Genomic DNA, 14898 nt, shown 5'->3' with positions numbered 1-14898 from the left:
TAAAGAGATTCAGTTTGTAATGCAGCAGTTTGCGCTGCTTAATCAATACATTATACCATTTTATTTATTATTACTAAATGTGCCAAAATAGAAAAATAAAGCTAGTTTTGTTTTTTTTAAAACTACTTGAATGATTAATAATTTACCAGGCAAACAACCTTCTTGCCATGAGTAGAGTGGATCTTTGCAGGAAAGGTGGTAGACAGTGACGGACTGAAGACGTACTCATAGTTTTTACTTAAATAAAAGTAGCTATAGCTAGTTAGTAGCTTAGATGTAAAAAAATCCTGCATTCAAAATTGTACTTAGGTAAAAGTACATACAGTATTAGCATCAAAATATTACTTTATATATATACTGTTGGTATCTTAATATCTAATAATAATAATAATAAATAATCATGTATTAGTTGATTGGTATCTTTATATAATAATAATAATGCATCATCATTAGTTTATTTATAACAGCAAACTAATGTCAGTGGAGTATAAGCATGACGTGGCATTAAATGGATATAGCTCAAATTAAGTAAAGTAATTTTATTACAGTGAGGCTAGTCTTTAATAAAGTACTCTAATGTATTTACTTCTAGTAAAAATTTAAATTCAAATTTTGAACTTGTAAAAGTAAGGCAGACTGCCACGTGCAGCGCCTCATTTGGATGTGTCTGACGCTTTGGAGCTTAACTTCCCTACGTTTCTCCTACAAATGGGCCTTGAGCTTGTTTGGAGGTTCTAGCAGGGGAGCGCAGCTACTGGTACACCGAAGGATGGTCGTCCGCCGGGGGGACCTCGTCCTCTTCCACCGAGCGCGGGGCTTCGGGAGGGACACACATGGAGCGGTGAGGGAGGAAGGGGACACCCGCCTAGCCAGCCAGATCAGCCGAATCAACCCTAGCGATCAATGGGGTGACAGATGTCGCAGCCAGATCGCCCTCACATCCAACCAGTAGAGAGGAGGGCGTGTCTTATATATAGAAGATTAAATTGAACCCGTTTACTATCGCGGTGTTAAATACTAACGCGATCTTATAATCCCCTTAGTTCGCTTGACGTGTTTATAAACGCGTATATTGTGTGTAAAGTTTATACCGAAACATTATCGAACGAACACAGAACGGCCGGTTAGAATTTCTCCCATGATGCCTAGCAGCAATATGTTAATGAGCAGTGTTTCTATTGGCTAAAACCAACCAATCACAGTTCACCCCACCTTTATTATCTTGTTTCCCCAATCACTACAACATTATATAAGGACTTAACTTGTGTTTTTCTGTCCACTACACCCTGATTACTCCACGACAGCACAGGTATGACTAATCATAAACTCACTCCTCCATGTTATGTGCATTTTGTATTCAGTAATATGTGATATTTACTCCTTTTTTTGTTTAGTTTTAGAGATTTAACTTCCAAAATACTAGTCATGGCTGAGAGAGTTGTGCAGCACAGAACCAACCAATCGCAGTCTTCAAATCTTTATCACTCCTTTATCAGCTTTTGTTCAACATTATGTAACGACTTAACTTGTGTTTTTCTGTCCACTTCACACCCTGATTACTCCACAGCAACACAGGTATGACTAATCATAAACTCACTCCTCCATGTTATGTGCATTTTGTATTCAGTAATATGTGATATTTTGTGTGTTTTTTTTTTAGTTTTTAGAGATTTATCTTGCAAAATACTACAGTCATGGCTGGGAAAGTTGTGCTGCACTACTTCAATGGGAGAGGGAGAATGGAGGCAATCCGATGGCTTTTGGCTGTTGCAGAGGTCGAGGTAAGTGAAGGGTGTGGATCATCAGACATTTGACACCATATAAAGGCAGCAGAGTTTTTCCTTCATCAGATTCTCCACTTGAATAACATCTGCTATTATCTTCCTTATCAGCAACTCTTTGTTATTCCTTTTTAAGTATTCAGTGAATCTTCTTCTTACATTCAGTTTTTAAACAATGAAAATTGAGATCAGTAAAAATAAACTTCAAGCTGTGCAGTTGTGTGAATTTCTGCATAGAAAATTGCACAATGATGACTGTTACTCTCCAGTAGGTGGTATTAATCTGAAGTTTTGCTGTTTATTAGGAAACTTCCTGAGTGTGAACTAAATCTGTTATATAATCTCATGTTCACAGTTTGATGAGGTGTATCTGACAACTCGTGAGCAGTATGAAAAACTGTTGAGTGGTAAGTTGGTTTCAGTTCTCTCTGGTCTGTTTCCAAGCGTTGCTTTTTCTATGTAATTATCTGTTAACTTCACAACCCATTTAGGATGCAACTTGGAGTCAGGTGACCTCTTTGTGGTGAATCTCTTGTGACCTGTAGCCATAGTTATAATCTACAAGTTAAATGAATGTTTTACCTCTTGGGTGTGCTGCTCTGCTTTATCTGCTGTTGTGTTTCCTGTGTTTCCAGACGGAGATCTCATGTTTCAACAGGTTCCTCTAGTGGAAATTGATGGCATGAAGCTCATTCAGACAAAAGCAATCTTGCACTACATCGCAGAGAAATACAATCTTTATGGAAAAGATATCAAAGACCGTGTCATGTATGGTCCTTTTTTTTTAGATTATGAGTGATATGTGATTTTTGGTGGATGAATCTGTGTGACAGTGTCTGCTTTCCCTCAGGATCAACATGTACTCAGAGGGACTGATCGATCTCATGGAAATGATCATGATTTTGCCCTTCAGCGCTGATAAAGAGCAAAAACTGGAAAACATTCAAAGTAAAGCAAAAGGCCGCTACCTTCCTGTGTTTGAAAAGGTACCACCATACATATTATATTAAATAGTGTGGTCTAATAACTGATTAATCTTGGTGAAAAAAAACCTAAAAGTTTGAAAATGAACCTGTTGATGATTATATATGACAACTAAACAAGATATTGTGTGTCTTTGACAAACATCTCAGGCGCTGTCTGGGTCCATATACCTGGTGGGAGGTAATCTAAGCTGTGCTGATGTGCAGCTGATGGAATGCACTCTGATGCTGGAGGAGAAATTTCCTGGAATCCTCGCCGACTTTTGCAACGTCAAGGTAAATGTGTAAAAGTGACAGGCTGGGTATACAAAGGAACAAAAACAACATAAAAAAATTGTAACTTGTTCCTATGAAATCCCAGTATATTGTTAATAATCACAACAAAAATACATAGTGATTATTGAATGCTCTGCTCAAGGATGACTTCCTGTGTCTCCCTCCAGTCTTTCCAGGGCAGGATGACCCAGATTCCCGCCATCGGCAGGTTCCTGGAGCCAGGCAGCAACAGGAAGCCGCAGCCAGATGACACCTATGTGAAGACTGTCTTGGAGGTGTTCAAATTCACATTACCACCGAAATAAACTTCATACATTATTATATCTGTTTGTTTATGTTGAGATGAATACTGCACTATCCATCACTAATCTAATTAGCATGACAGGAATCTATGTAATCCTTAATTACACTACATGGGTGTTTTTAATGTGAAGGTTCCACTAAATAAATGGTTCATTTTTGAGGAACATTTAAGAAACTGCCTGTGTTTTTGTTCTGTTAATTCAATGACATAATTTGGATTATCTCCACACCATCTATATAAAAAGAAAAGCATTACAAATCACAATTGTTTATTTTAGTTTTGCTATTACTATATTAACATCACAAACTATTCAAGGGACAGTGTGTAGGATTTGGTGCCATCTGGTGGTGTGGTTGCAGATTGCAACCAACTCAGTACCCCTCCGCTCGCTCCTTCCTTTCCAAGACTGCGGTAACGTGAACCGCCGGGTGTGAAACCGTGGTAACGCCGTTCGCCTCGCACAGAGGCCATCGTTACCAATAATAGAGTGCTGCAGGAATGACGTATTTTTGTAGGCCAACCAGGAAGTTAGCATTGCCCTGGGTCCTTCGACAATTTAAAACATTATTGAACGAACACAGCACGGCCAGTTAGTATTTTTCCCATGATGTCTAGCGGCAACATGTTAATGAGCTATTGTAACCGAGGGTCTTTTATGTGCGCCTATACTTATTTATTGTAACATAAATACATGGAGAGACGGAGGCTTGAGCATGCTGGCAACTTCTTTACTGCGTTGAGTCATATCCCCTATTAACAGCAGCGTACATACACACATTACTACTTTGGCTTTCTCTTCACAATAAAAGCTCTGCACTGCCTTGTTTTTACTAACAGGAAGGGAGTAAAGCTTGAAATAGTTCACTAAAAGTCAACTCAGTAAAATAGCTGACACTATGTTTGTATTGGCCAGAACCAACCAATCACAGTCGTCCGATGTTTACCCCGCCTCTATCAGTTTTTTCCCCCCTAACACTACTACATCATATAAGGACTTAACTTGTGTTTTACTGTCCACTTCACCCTGATTACTCCACAGCAGCTGGGGCAGTGCACAGGTATGACTAATCATAAACTCACTTTTCCACGTTACATGCATTTGTATTCAGTAATATGTAATAATTAGTCTGTCTTTTTTTTTAGTTTAAGAGATTTAACTTCCAAAATCAGTCATGGCTGGGAAAGTTGTGCTGCACTACTTCAATGGGAGAGGGAAAATGGAGTCAATCCGTTGGCTTTTGACCGTTGCAGAGGTCGAGGTAAGTGAAGGGTGTGGTGGTATTAATCTGAAGTTTTGCTGTCTATTAGGAAACCTCCTGAACGTGCCCTAAATTTTGTCATATAATCTCATGTTCACAGTTTGATGAGGTGTATCTGACAACTCGAGAGCAGTATGAAAAAATGCTGAGTGGTAAGTTGGTTTCAGTTCTCTCTGGCCTGTTTCCAAGTCTTGCTTTTGGAGTCAGGCGACGTTTTTGAGGTGAATGTCTTGTGACCTGTAGTCATAGTTATAATCTACAAGTTAAATAAATATTTTACCTCTTGGGTGTGCTGCTCTGCTTTATCTGCTGTTGTGTTTCCTGTGTTTCCAGACGGAGATCTCATGTTTCAACAGGTTCCTCTGGTGGAAATTGATGGCATGAAGCTCATTCAGACAAAAGCAATCTTGAACTACATCGCAGAGAAATACAATCTTCATGGAAAAGATATCAAAGACCGTGTCATGTATGGTCCTTTTTTTTTAGATTATGAGTGATATGTGATTTTTGGTGGATGAATCTGTGTGACAGTGTTTGCTTTCTCTCAGGATCAACATGTACTCAGAGGGACTGATGGATCTCATGGAAATGATCATGAAATTGCTCTTCAGCGCTGATAAAGAAGAAACACTGGAAAACATTCAAAGTAAAGCAAAAGACCGCTACCTTCCTGTGTTTGAAAAGGTACCACCATGCTTAGTGTACATATCATATTAAATAGTGTGGTCTAACTGATAAATCTTCGTTTAAAACCCTAAAAGTTTGAAAATTAACCTGTTGATGATTATATATGACAACTAAACAAGATATTGTGTGTCTTTGACAAACATCTCAGGCGCTGTCTGGGTCCATTTACCTGGTGGGAGGTAAGCTAAGCTGTGCAGATGTGCAGCTGATGGAATGCACTCTGATGCTGGAGGAGCTTTTTCCTGGAATCCTCGCCGACTTTCGCAACGTCAAGGTAAATGTGTAACAGGCTGGGTATACAAAGGAACAAAAACAACATCAAAAAATGTAGCTTGTTCCTATGAAATCCCAGTATGTTGTTAATAATCACAACAAAAATACATACTGATCTCTGAATGCTCTGCTCAAGGATGACTTCCTGTGTTTCCCTCCAGTCTTTCCAGGGTAGGATGACCCGGATTCCCGCCATCGGCAGGTTCCTGCAGCCAGGCAGCAAAAGGAAGCCACCGCCAGATGACACCCTCATAAAGACCGCCATGGAGGTGTTCAGAGTCACATTACCATTGAAATAAACTTTGTACATTCCTCACACAAACAGAGTGAATGGTTCATTATGCAAGTACAGCACGTACATCATGTGGATCAGTTATATCTGTTGGTTTATGTTGAGATGAATACTGCACTATCCATCACTAATCTAATTAGCATGACAGGAATCTATGTAATCCTTAATTACACTACATGGGTGTTTTTAATGTGAAGGTTCCACTAAATAAAGCGTTAATTTTTGAGGAACATTTGAGAAACTGCCTGTGTTTTTGTTCTGTTAATTAAGTGACATCATTTGGATTATCTCCACAGCATGTATATAAAAAGAAAAGCATTAAAAATCACATTTGTTTATTTTAGTTTGCTATTACTTGATAAACATCACAAATTATTAAAGGGACAGTGTGTAATATTTGGCACCATCTGGTGGTGTGGTTGCAGATTGCAACCAACTGAGTACCCCTCCGCTCACTCCTTCTGCGGTAACGTGAACCGCCAAGTGTAAAACCGTGGCGACACTGTTCGCCTCGCTCCGAGGCCATCATTACCATAATATAGTGCTGCAGGGATGACATATTTCTGTAGGCCAACCAGGAAGTTAGCATTGCCCTTTGTCCTTCAACAATTTAAAACATTATCGAACGAACACAGCACGGCAAGTTAATGAGCTATCGTAACCGAAGGTCTTTTATGTGTGCCTATACTTATTTATTGTAACATAAATACACAGAGAGATGGAAGCTTGAGCATGCAGGCAACTTCTTTACTGCGTTGAGTCATCTCCCCTAGTCACAGCAGCGTACCTACACACATTACTACTTCCGCTTTCTCTTCCAATAAAATCTCTGCACTGCCTTGTATCTACTAACAGGAAGGGAGTAAAGCTTGAAATGATTCACTAAAAGTCAACTCAATAAAATAGCTGACACTATGTTTGTATTGGCCAGAACCAACCAATACAGTCGTCCGATGTTTACCCCGCCTTTATCATTTTTTCCCCCCTAACACTACAACATCATATAAGGACTTAACTTGTGTTTTACTGTCCACTTCACCCTGATTACTCCACAGCAGCTGGGGCAGTGCACAGGTATGACTAATCATAAACTCACTTTTCCACGTTACATGCATTTGTATTCAGTAATATGTAATAATTAGTCTGTCTTTTTTTTAGTTTAAGAGATTTAACTTCCAAAATCAGTCATGGCTGGGAAAGTTGTGCTGCACTACTTCAATGGGAGAGGGAATATGGAGTCAATCCGTTGGCTTTTGACCGTTGCAGAGGTCGAGGTAAGTGAAAGGTGTGGTGGTATTAATCTGAAGTTTTGCTGTCTTTTAGGAAACCTCCTGGATGTGCCCTAAATCTGTCATATAATCTCATGTTCACAGTTTGATGAGGTGTATCTGACAACTCGAGAGCAGTATGAAAAAATGCTGAGTGGTAAGTTGGTTTCAGTTCTCTCTGGCCTGTTTCCAAGTCTTGCTTTTGGAGTCAGGCGACGTTTTTGAGGTGAATCTCTTGTGACCTGTAGCCATAGTTATAATCTACAAGTTAAATAAATGTTTTACCTCTTGGGTGTGCTGCTCTGCTTTATCTGCTACTGTGTTTCCTGTGTTTCCAGATGGAGATCTCATGTTTCAACAGGTTCCTCTGGTGGAAATTGATGGCATGAAGCTCATTCAGACAAAAGCAATCTTGCACTACATCGCAGAGAAATACAATCTTTATGGAAAAGATATCAAAGAACGTGTCATGTATGGTCCTTTTTTTTTAGATTATGAGTGATATGTGATTTTTGGTGGATGAATCTGTGTGACAGTGTCTGCTTTCCCTCAGGATCAACATGTACTCAGAGGGACTGATCGATCTCATGGAAATGATCATGATTTTGCCCTTCAGTGCTGATAAAGAGCAAAAACTGGAAAACATTCAAAGTAAAGCAAAAGGCCGCTACCTTCCTGTGTTTGAAAAGGTACCACCATACATATTATATTAAATAGTGTGGTCTAATAACTGATTAATCTTGGTGAAAAAAACCCTAAAAGTTTAAAAATGAACCTGTTGATGATTATATATGACAACTAAACAAGATATTGTGTGTCTTTGACAAACATCTCAGGCGCTGTCTGGGTCCATATACCTGGTGGGAGGTAATCTAAGCTGTGCTGATGTGCAGCTGATGGAATGCACTCTTATGCTGGAGGAGAAATTTCCTGGAATCCTCGCCGACTTTCGCAACGTCAAGGTAAAAGTGACAGGCTGGGTATACAAAGGAACAAAAACAACATCAAAAAATTGTAACTTGTTCCTATGAAATCCCAGTATATTGTTAATAATCACAACAAAAATACATAGTGATTATTGAATGCTCTGCTCAAGGATGACTTCCTGTGTTTCCCTCCAGTCTTTCCAGGGCAGGATGACCCAGATTCCCGCCATCGGCAGGTTCCTGGAGCCAGGCAGCAACAGGAAGCCGCAGCCAGATGACACCTATGTGAAGACTGTCTTGGAGGTGTTCAAATTCACATTACCACCGAAATAAACTTCATACATTATTATATCTGTTGGTTTATGTTGAGATGAATACTGCACTATCCATCACTAATCTAATTAGCATGACAGGAATCTATGTAATCCTTAATTACATTACATGGGTGTTTTTAATGTGAAGGTTCTACTAAATAAATGGTTCATTTTTGAGGAACATTTAAGAAACTGCCTGTGTTTTTGTTCTGTTAATTCAATGACATAATTTGGATTATCTCCACACCATCTATATAAAAAGAAAAGCATTACAAATCACAATTGTTTATTTTAGTTTTGCTATTACTGTATTAACATCACAAACTATTCAAGGGACAGTGTGTAGGATTTGGTGCCATCTGGTGGTGTGGTTGCAGATTGCAACCAACTCAGTACCCCTCCGCTCACTCCTTCCTTTCCAAGACTGCGGTAACGTGAACCGCCGGGTGTGAAACCGTGGTAACGCCGTTCGCCTCGCACAGAGGCCATCGTTACCAATAATAGAGTGCTGCAGGAATGACGTATTTTTGTAGGCCAACCAGGAAGTTAGCATTGCCCTGGGTCCTTCGACAATTTAAAACATTATTGAACGAACACAGCGCGGCCAGTTAGTATTTTTCCCATGATGTCTAGCGGCAACATGTTAATGAGCTATTGTAACCAAGGGTCTTTTATGTGCGCCTATACTTATTTATTGTAACATAAATACATGGAGAGACGGAGGCTTGAACATGCTGGCAACTTCTTTACTGTGTTGAGTCATATCCCCTATTAACAGCAGCGTACATACACACATTACTACTTTGGCTTTCTCTTCACAATAAAAGCTCTGCACTGCCTTGTTTTTACTAACAGGAAGGGAGTAAAGCTTGAAATAGTTCACTAAAAGTCAACTCAGTAAAATAGCTGACACTATGTTTGTATTGGCCAGAACCAACCAATCACAGTCGTCCGATGTTTACCCCGCCTCTATCAGTTTTTTCCCCCCTAACACTACAACATCATATAAGGACTTAACTTGTGTTTTACTGTCCACTTCACCCTGATTACTCCACAGCAGCTGGGGCAGTGCACAGGTATGACTAATCATAAACTCACTTTTCCACGTTACATGCATTTGTATTCAGTAATATGTAATAATTAGTCTGTCTTTTTTTTAGTTTAAGAGATTTAACTTCCAAAATCAGTCATGGCTGGGAAAGTTGTGCTGCACTACTTCAATGGGAGAGGGAAAATGGAGTCAATCCGTTGGCTTTTGACCGTTGCAGAGGTCGAGGTAAGTGAAGGGTGTGGTGGTATTAATCTGAAGTTTTGCTGTCTATTAGGAAACCTCCTGAACGTGCCCTAAATTTTGTCATATAATCTCATGTTCACAGTTTGATGAGGTGTATCTGACAACTCGAGAGCAGTATGAAAAAATGCTGAGTGGTAAGTTGGTTTCAGTTCTCTCTGGCCTGTTTCCAAGTCTTGCTTTTGGAGTCAGGCGACGTTTTTGAGGTGAATGTCTTGTGACCTGTAGTCATAGTTATAATCTACAAGTTAAATAAATATTTTACCTCTTGGGTGTGCTGCTCTGCTTTATCTGCTACTGTGTTTCCAGATGGAGACCTCATGTTTCAACAGGTTCCTCTGGTGGAAATTGATGGCATGAAGCTCATTCAGACAAAAGCAATCTTGAACTACATCGCAGAGAAATACAATCTTCATGGAAAAGATATCAAAGACCGTGTCATGTATGGTCCTTTTTTTTTAGATTATGAGTGATATGTGATTTTTGGTGGATGAATCTGTGTGACAGTGTCTGCTTTCCCTCAGGATCAACATGTACTCAGAGGGACTGATGGATCTCATGGAAATGATCACGAAATTGCTCTTCAGCGCTGATAAAGAAGAAACACTGGAAAACATTCAAAGTAAAGCAAAAGGCCGCTACCTTCCTGTGTTTGAAAAGGTACCACCATGCTTAGTGTACATATCATATTAAATAGTGTGGTCTAACTGATAAATCTTCGTTTAAAACCCTAAAAAGTTTGAAAATTAACCTGTTGATGATTATATATGACAACTAAACAAGATATTGTGTGTCTTTGACAAACATCTCAGGCGCTGTCTGGGTCCATTTACCTGGTGGGAGGTAAGCTAAGCTGTGCAGATGTGCAGCTGATGGAATGCACTCTGATGCTGGAGGAGCTTTTTCCTGGAATCCTCGCCGACTTTCGCAACGTCAAGGTAAATGTGTAACAGGCTGGGTATACAAAGGAACAAAAACAACATCAAAAAATGTAGCTTGTTCCTATGAAATCCCAGTATGTTGTTAATAATCACAACAAAAATACATACTGATCTCTGAATGCTCTGCTCAAGGATGACTTCCTGTGTTTCCCTCCAGTCTTTCCAGGGTAGGATGACCCGGATTCCCGCCATCGGCAGGTTCCTGCAGCCAGGCAGCAAAAGGAAGCCACCGCCAGATGACACCCTCATAAAGACCGCCATGGAGGTGCTCAAAGTCACATTACCATTGAAATAAACTTTGTACATTCCTCACACAAGCAGAGTGAATGGTTCATTATGCAAGTACAGCACGTACATCATGTGGATCAGTTATATCTGTTGGTTTATGTTGAGATGAATACTGCACTATCCATCACTAATCTAATTAGCATGACAGGAATCTATGTAATCCTTAATTACACTACATGGGTGTTTTTAATGTGAAGGTTCCACTAAATAAAGCGTTAATTTTTGAGGAACATTTGAGAAACTGCCTGTGTTTTTGTTCTGTTAATTAAGTGACATCATTTGGATTATCTCCACAGCATGTATATAAAAAGAAAAGCATTAAAAATCACATTTGTTTATTTTAGTTTGCTATTACTTGATAAACATCACAAATTATTAAAGGGACAGTGTGTAATATTTGGCACCATCTGGTGGTGTGGTTGCAGATTGCAACCAACTCAGTACCCCTCCGCTCACTCCTTCCTTTCCAAGACTGCGGTAACGTGAACCGCCAAGTGTAAAACCGTGGCGACACTGTTCGCCTCGCTCCGAGGCCATCATTACCATAATATAGTGCTGCAGGGATGACATATTTTTGTAGGCCAACCAGGAAGTTAGCATTGCCCTTTGTCCTTCGACAATTTAAAACATTATTGAACGAACACAGCACGGCCAGTTAGTATTTTTCCCATGATGTCTAGCGGCAACATGTTAATGAGCTATTGTAACCGAGGGTCTTTTATGTGCGCCTATACTTATTTATTGTAACATAAATACATGGAGAGACGGAGGCTTGAACATGCAGGCAACTTCTTTACTGCGTTGAGTCATATCCCCTATTAACAGCAGCGTACATACACACATTACTACTTTGGCTTTCTCTTCACAATAAAAGCTCTGCACTGTCTTGTTTTTACTAACAGGAAGGGAGTAAAGCTTGAAATGATTCACTAAAAGTCAACTCAGTAAAATAGCTGACACTATGTTTGTATTGGCCAGAACCAACCAATCACAGTCGTCCGATGTTTACCCCGCCTCTATCAGTTTTTTCCCCCCTAACACTACTACATCATATAAGGACTTAACTTGTGTTTTACTGTCCACTTCACCCTGATTACTCCACAGCAGCTGGGGCAGTGCACAGGTATGACTAATCATAAACTCACTTTTCCACGTTACATGCATTTGTATTCAGTAATATGTAATAATTAGTCTGTCTTTTTTTTAGTTTAAGAGATTTAACTTCCAAAATCAGTCATGGCTGGGAAAGTTGTGCTGCACTACTTCAATGGGAGAGGGAAAATGGAGTCAATCCGTTGGCTTTTGACCGTTGCAGAGGTCGAGGTAAGTGAAGGGTGTGGTGGTATTAATCTGAAGTTTTGCTGTCTATTAGGAAACCTCCTGAACGTGCCCTAAATCTGTCATATAATCTCATGTTCACAGTTTGATGAGGTGTATCTGACAACTCGAGAGCAGTATGAAAAAATGCTGAGTGGTAAGTTGGTTTCAGTTCTCTCTGGTCTGTTTCCAAGTCTTGCTTTTGGAGTCAGGCGACGTTTTTGAGGTGAATGTCTTGTGACCTGTAGCCATAGTTATAATCTACAAGTTAAATGAATGTTTTACCTCTTGGGTGTGCTGCTCTGCTTTATCTGCTACTGTGTTTCCTGTGTTTCCAGATGGAGACCTCATGTTTCAACAGGTTCCTCTGGTGGAAATTGATGGCATGAAGCTCATTCAGACAAAAGCAATCTTGCACTACATCGCAGAGAAATACAATCTTCATGGAAAAGATATCAAAGACCGTGTCATGTATGGTCCCTTTTTTTTAGATTATGAGTGATATGTGATTTTTGGTGGATAAATCTGTGTGACAGTGTCTGCTTTCCCTCAGGATCAACATGTACTCAGAGGGACTGATCGATCTCATGGAAATGATCATGATTTTGCCCTTCAGCGCTGATAAAGAGGAAAAACTGGAAAACATTCAAAGTAAAGCAAAAGGCCGCTACCTTCCTGTGTTTGAAAAGGTACCACCATACATATTATATTAAATAGTGTGGTCTAATAACTGATTCATCTTGTTGAAAAAAAACCTAAAAGTTTAAAAATGAACCTGTTGATGATTATATATGACAACTAAACAAGATATTGTGTGTCTTTGACAAACATCTCAGGCGCTGTCTGGGTCCATATACCTGGTGGGAGGTAATCTAAGCTGTGCTGATGTGCAGCTGATGGAATGCACTCTGATGCTGGAGGAGAAATTTCCTGGAATCCTCGCCGACTTTCGCAACGTCAAGGTAAAAGTGACAGGCTGGGTATACAAAGGAACAAAAACAACATAAAAAAATTGTAACTTGTTCCTATGAAATCCCAGTATATTGTTAATAATCACAACAAAAATACATAGTGATTACTGAATGCTCTGCTCAAGGATGACTTCCTGTGTCTCCCTCCAGTCTTTCCAGGGTAGGATGACCCGGATTCCCGCCATCGGCAGGTTCCTGGAGCCAGGCAGCAACAGGAAGCCGCAGCCAGATGACACCTATGTGAAGACTGTCTTGGAGGTGTTCAATGTCACCAAATTACCACTGAAATAAACTTCATACATTATTATATCTGTTGGTTTATGTTGAGATGAATACTGCACTATCCATCACTAATCTAATTAGCATGACAGGAATCTATGTAATCCTTAATTACACTACATGGGTGTTTTTAATGTGAAGGTTCTACTAAATAAATGGTTAATTTTTGAGGAACATTTAAGAAACTGCCTGTGTTTTTATTCTGTTAATTCAATGACATAATTTGGATTATCTACACAGCATGTATATAAAAAGAAAAACATTACAAATCACATTTGTTTATTTTAGTTTTGCTATTACTGTATTAACATCACAAACTATTCAAGGGACAGTGTGTAGGATTTGGTGCCATCTGGTGGTGTGGTTGCAGATTGCAACCAACTCAGTACCCCTCCGCTCACTCCTTCCTTTCCAAGACTGTGGTAACGTGAACCGCCGAGTGTAAAACTGTTTCCCTCGCTCAGTGGCCATCGTTACCATAATAGAGTGCTGCAGGGATGAGGTATTTTTGTAGGCAAACCCGGAAGTTAGCATCGCCCTGCAGGGTCGGCGCCAGAGTGTTAGGGGCGGACGGGCAATCAGCTTTGGCAGGGGGGGCATATTTTTTCACCTCATATAGCCTTTATTAAGTATATCTTTAACATTATCATGTTTCATGAAAGAAATAAACTGACAGAGAGGTGTAAACATACTGCCACTTATGCGCACAGGTGCGCATGCACGCATACACATGCCGTTATGCAGACAAAAACAGGTTATAAACTAACACCGTGTCCTAACTGGATGCGAGCGTCCAACTATCGCGCTGCATCGCGCATCGGACGCTCTCTGTCCAATACGTTAAATCTGCACATCTGTTACATCATGTAAACAAACCAGGAACATATCAGCTGTGAGCTCCAGATCAGACTGGAGCTGAAGACGTAACCACCTCAAAGATGGGTTAGTAGTACTTAATAACATGTTATCTTCCTACGTTCGTACTTTTTATCAGAAAACACACGTTTTATTTGTGATATTTACTGGAAATAACATACAATATAGCCAAGAGCAAGTAGGTTGTTATCTAGTTATCTTCTCCAGCCAGCTGCCACCTTATTATGGTTTCTGTTTTGAAATGAGGAAGTACTGGAGGCTACAGATAACTCCTCAGGCACGCCCTGCGTCTTGCTCATGCCAGGGTCAAAATGTGCACCCACACGGGTGCCCAGATAGTTAACAGGGAGTTAAACAACACATTAATCTAACAGTCTGACTGATTTCTTCATAACTATAATTTATGTTAATAAAGACTAAATGTGGATGTTTCCCTCACCAGTTGTTGTCCCTGCTCAGCCTGCTGTATAACATTAGTCCATTGTTTTATTCCACGATACTGAACAGAATAATCCAAACAGGTAATAAAAGGAAGATGTGAGAGGAGCACAGGATGCTTTTTACTCTCTTGG

The 14898-nt window shown here is 39.9% G+C and overlaps 5 protein-coding genes across 8 annotated transcripts; all 5 read left to right on the top strand.

Annotated features, from left to right (window-relative positions):
- The first annotated feature begins 1182 nt into the window (after positions 1-1182).
- On the top strand, positions 1183-6096 carry LOC119495667 (glutathione S-transferase A4-like). 3 transcript variants are annotated; one of them, XM_037782397.1, is made up of 8 exons: positions 1183-1309; positions 1568-1575; positions 1661-1781; positions 2137-2188; positions 2417-2549; positions 2632-2767; positions 2915-3040; positions 3208-3518. In XM_037782397.1, the coding sequence occupies exons 3-8, from the start codon at positions 1695-1697 to the stop codon at positions 3343-3345; spliced, it is 672 nt and encodes a 223-aa protein (XP_037638325.1). In that variant the 5' UTR covers positions 1183-1309; positions 1568-1575; positions 1661-1694; the 3' UTR covers positions 3346-3518. The 3 variants fall into 3 exon arrangements, with proteins under 3 accessions (XP_037638325.1, XP_037638324.1, XP_037638323.1); XM_037782396.1 differs by lacking the exon at positions 1183-1309 and adding an exon at positions 5937-6096 and having other exon boundaries at positions 1401-1575; positions 3208-3358; XM_037782395.1 differs by lacking the exon at positions 1183-1309 and having other exon boundaries at positions 1401-1575.
- On the top strand, positions 4254-6087 carry LOC119495668 (glutathione S-transferase A4-like). The gene is made up of 7 exons (XM_037782398.1): positions 4254-4402; positions 4488-4603; positions 4704-4755; positions 4937-5069; positions 5152-5287; positions 5439-5564; positions 5725-6087. Exons 2-7 carry the CDS (start codon positions 4517-4519, stop codon positions 5860-5862), a joined length of 672 nt encoding a protein of 223 aa, XP_037638326.1. The 5' UTR covers positions 4254-4402; positions 4488-4516; the 3' UTR covers positions 5863-6087.
- Positions 6097-7013: 917 nt separating the features above from the next.
- LOC119495669 (glutathione S-transferase A4-like) lies at positions 7014-11124 on the top strand. Its single transcript, XM_037782399.1, has 7 exons — positions 7014-7129; positions 7229-7280; positions 7462-7594; positions 7677-7812; positions 7960-8085; positions 8245-8407; positions 10977-11124. The coding sequence occupies exons 1-6, from the start codon at positions 7043-7045 to the stop codon at positions 8380-8382; spliced, it is 672 nt and encodes a 223-aa protein (XP_037638327.1). The 5' UTR covers positions 7014-7042; the 3' UTR covers positions 8383-8407; positions 10977-11124.
- On the top strand, positions 9296-11117 carry LOC119495670 (glutathione S-transferase A4-like). The gene is made up of 7 exons (XM_037782400.1): positions 9296-9439; positions 9524-9639; positions 9740-9791; positions 9964-10096; positions 10179-10314; positions 10467-10592; positions 10753-11117. The coding sequence occupies exons 2-7, from the start codon at positions 9553-9555 to the stop codon at positions 10888-10890; spliced, it is 672 nt and encodes a 223-aa protein (XP_037638328.1). The 5' UTR covers positions 9296-9439; positions 9524-9552; the 3' UTR covers positions 10891-11117.
- A 734-nt stretch (positions 11125-11858) lies between the features above and the next one.
- LOC119495665 (glutathione S-transferase A4-like) lies at positions 11859-13635 on the top strand. Of its 2 annotated transcripts, XM_037782393.1 has the most exons (7): positions 11859-12006; positions 12091-12206; positions 12306-12357; positions 12539-12671; positions 12754-12889; positions 13037-13162; positions 13322-13635. In XM_037782393.1, the coding sequence occupies exons 2-7, from the start codon at positions 12120-12122 to the stop codon at positions 13460-13462; spliced, it is 675 nt and encodes a 224-aa protein (XP_037638321.1). In that variant the 5' UTR covers positions 11859-12006; positions 12091-12119; the 3' UTR covers positions 13463-13635. The 2 variants fall into 2 exon arrangements, with proteins under 2 accessions (XP_037638321.1, XP_037638322.1); XM_037782394.1 differs by lacking the exon at positions 12306-12357 and having other exon boundaries at positions 12562-12671.
- The last annotated feature ends 1263 nt before the right edge of the window (positions 13636-14898 follow it).

The sequence above is a fragment of the Sebastes umbrosus genome, chromosome 10, assembly GCF_015220745.1.
Source record: "Sebastes umbrosus isolate fSebUmb1 chromosome 10, fSebUmb1.pri, whole genome shotgun sequence".
Taxonomy (NCBI): domain Eukaryota; kingdom Metazoa; phylum Chordata; class Actinopteri; order Perciformes; family Sebastidae; genus Sebastes; species Sebastes umbrosus.
The sequence above is the reverse complement of the archived record's forward strand: the minus strand, read 5'-3'. Positions and strand labels throughout refer to the sequence as shown.

What these genes read in the sequence shown, in the direction of transcription:
- LOC119495668 (XM_037782398.1), top strand. Translation starts at nt 4,517, where the DNA reads ATGGCTGGGAAAGTTGTGCTGCACTACTTCAATGGGAGAGGGAAAATG. An exon ending in TGACCGTTGCAGAGGTCGAG is followed by an intron (nt 4,604 to 4,703) that starts GTAAGTGAAGGG and finishes TCATGTTCACAG; the next exon opens with TTTGATGAGGTGTATCTGAC. An exon ending in ACCTTCCTGTGTTTGAAAAG is followed by an intron (nt 5,288 to 5,438) that starts GTACCACCATGC and finishes CAAACATCTCAG; the next exon opens with GCGCTGTCTGGGTCCATTTA.
- LOC119495669 (XM_037782399.1), top strand. Translation starts at nt 7,043, where the DNA reads ATGGCTGGGAAAGTTGTGCTGCACTACTTCAATGGGAGAGGGAATATG. An exon ending in TGACCGTTGCAGAGGTCGAG is followed by an intron (nt 7,130 to 7,228) that starts GTAAGTGAAAGG and finishes TCATGTTCACAG; the next exon opens with TTTGATGAGGTGTATCTGAC. An exon ending in CCGACTTTCGCAACGTCAAG is followed by an intron (nt 8,086 to 8,244) that starts GTAAAAGTGACA and finishes GTTTCCCTCCAG; the next exon opens with TCTTTCCAGGGCAGGATGAC.
- LOC119495667 (XM_037782396.1), top strand. Translation starts at nt 1,695, where the DNA reads ATGGCTGGGAAAGTTGTGCTGCACTACTTCAATGGGAGAGGGAGAATG. An exon ending in TGGCTGTTGCAGAGGTCGAG is followed by an intron (nt 1,782 to 2,136) that starts GTAAGTGAAGGG and finishes TCATGTTCACAG; the next exon opens with TTTGATGAGGTGTATCTGAC. An exon ending in GTATGAAAAACTGTTGAGTG is followed by an intron (nt 2,189 to 2,416) that starts GTAAGTTGGTTT and finishes CTGTGTTTCCAG; the next exon opens with ACGGAGATCTCATGTTTCAA.
- LOC119495665 (XM_037782393.1), top strand. Translation starts at nt 12,120, where the DNA reads ATGGCTGGGAAAGTTGTGCTGCACTACTTCAATGGGAGAGGGAAAATG. An exon ending in GTATGAAAAAATGCTGAGTG is followed by an intron (nt 12,358 to 12,538) that starts GTAAGTTGGTTT and finishes CTGTGTTTCCAG; the next exon opens with ATGGAGACCTCATGTTTCAA. An exon ending in ACCTTCCTGTGTTTGAAAAG is followed by an intron (nt 12,890 to 13,036) that starts GTACCACCATAC and finishes CAAACATCTCAG; the next exon opens with GCGCTGTCTGGGTCCATATA.
- LOC119495670 (XM_037782400.1), top strand. Translation starts at nt 9,553, where the DNA reads ATGGCTGGGAAAGTTGTGCTGCACTACTTCAATGGGAGAGGGAAAATG. An exon ending in GTATGAAAAAATGCTGAGTG is followed by an intron (nt 9,792 to 9,963) that starts GTAAGTTGGTTT and finishes CTGTGTTTCCAG; the next exon opens with ATGGAGACCTCATGTTTCAA. An exon ending in GATATCAAAGACCGTGTCAT is followed by an intron (nt 10,097 to 10,178) that starts GTATGGTCCTTT and finishes GCTTTCCCTCAG; the next exon opens with GATCAACATGTACTCAGAGG.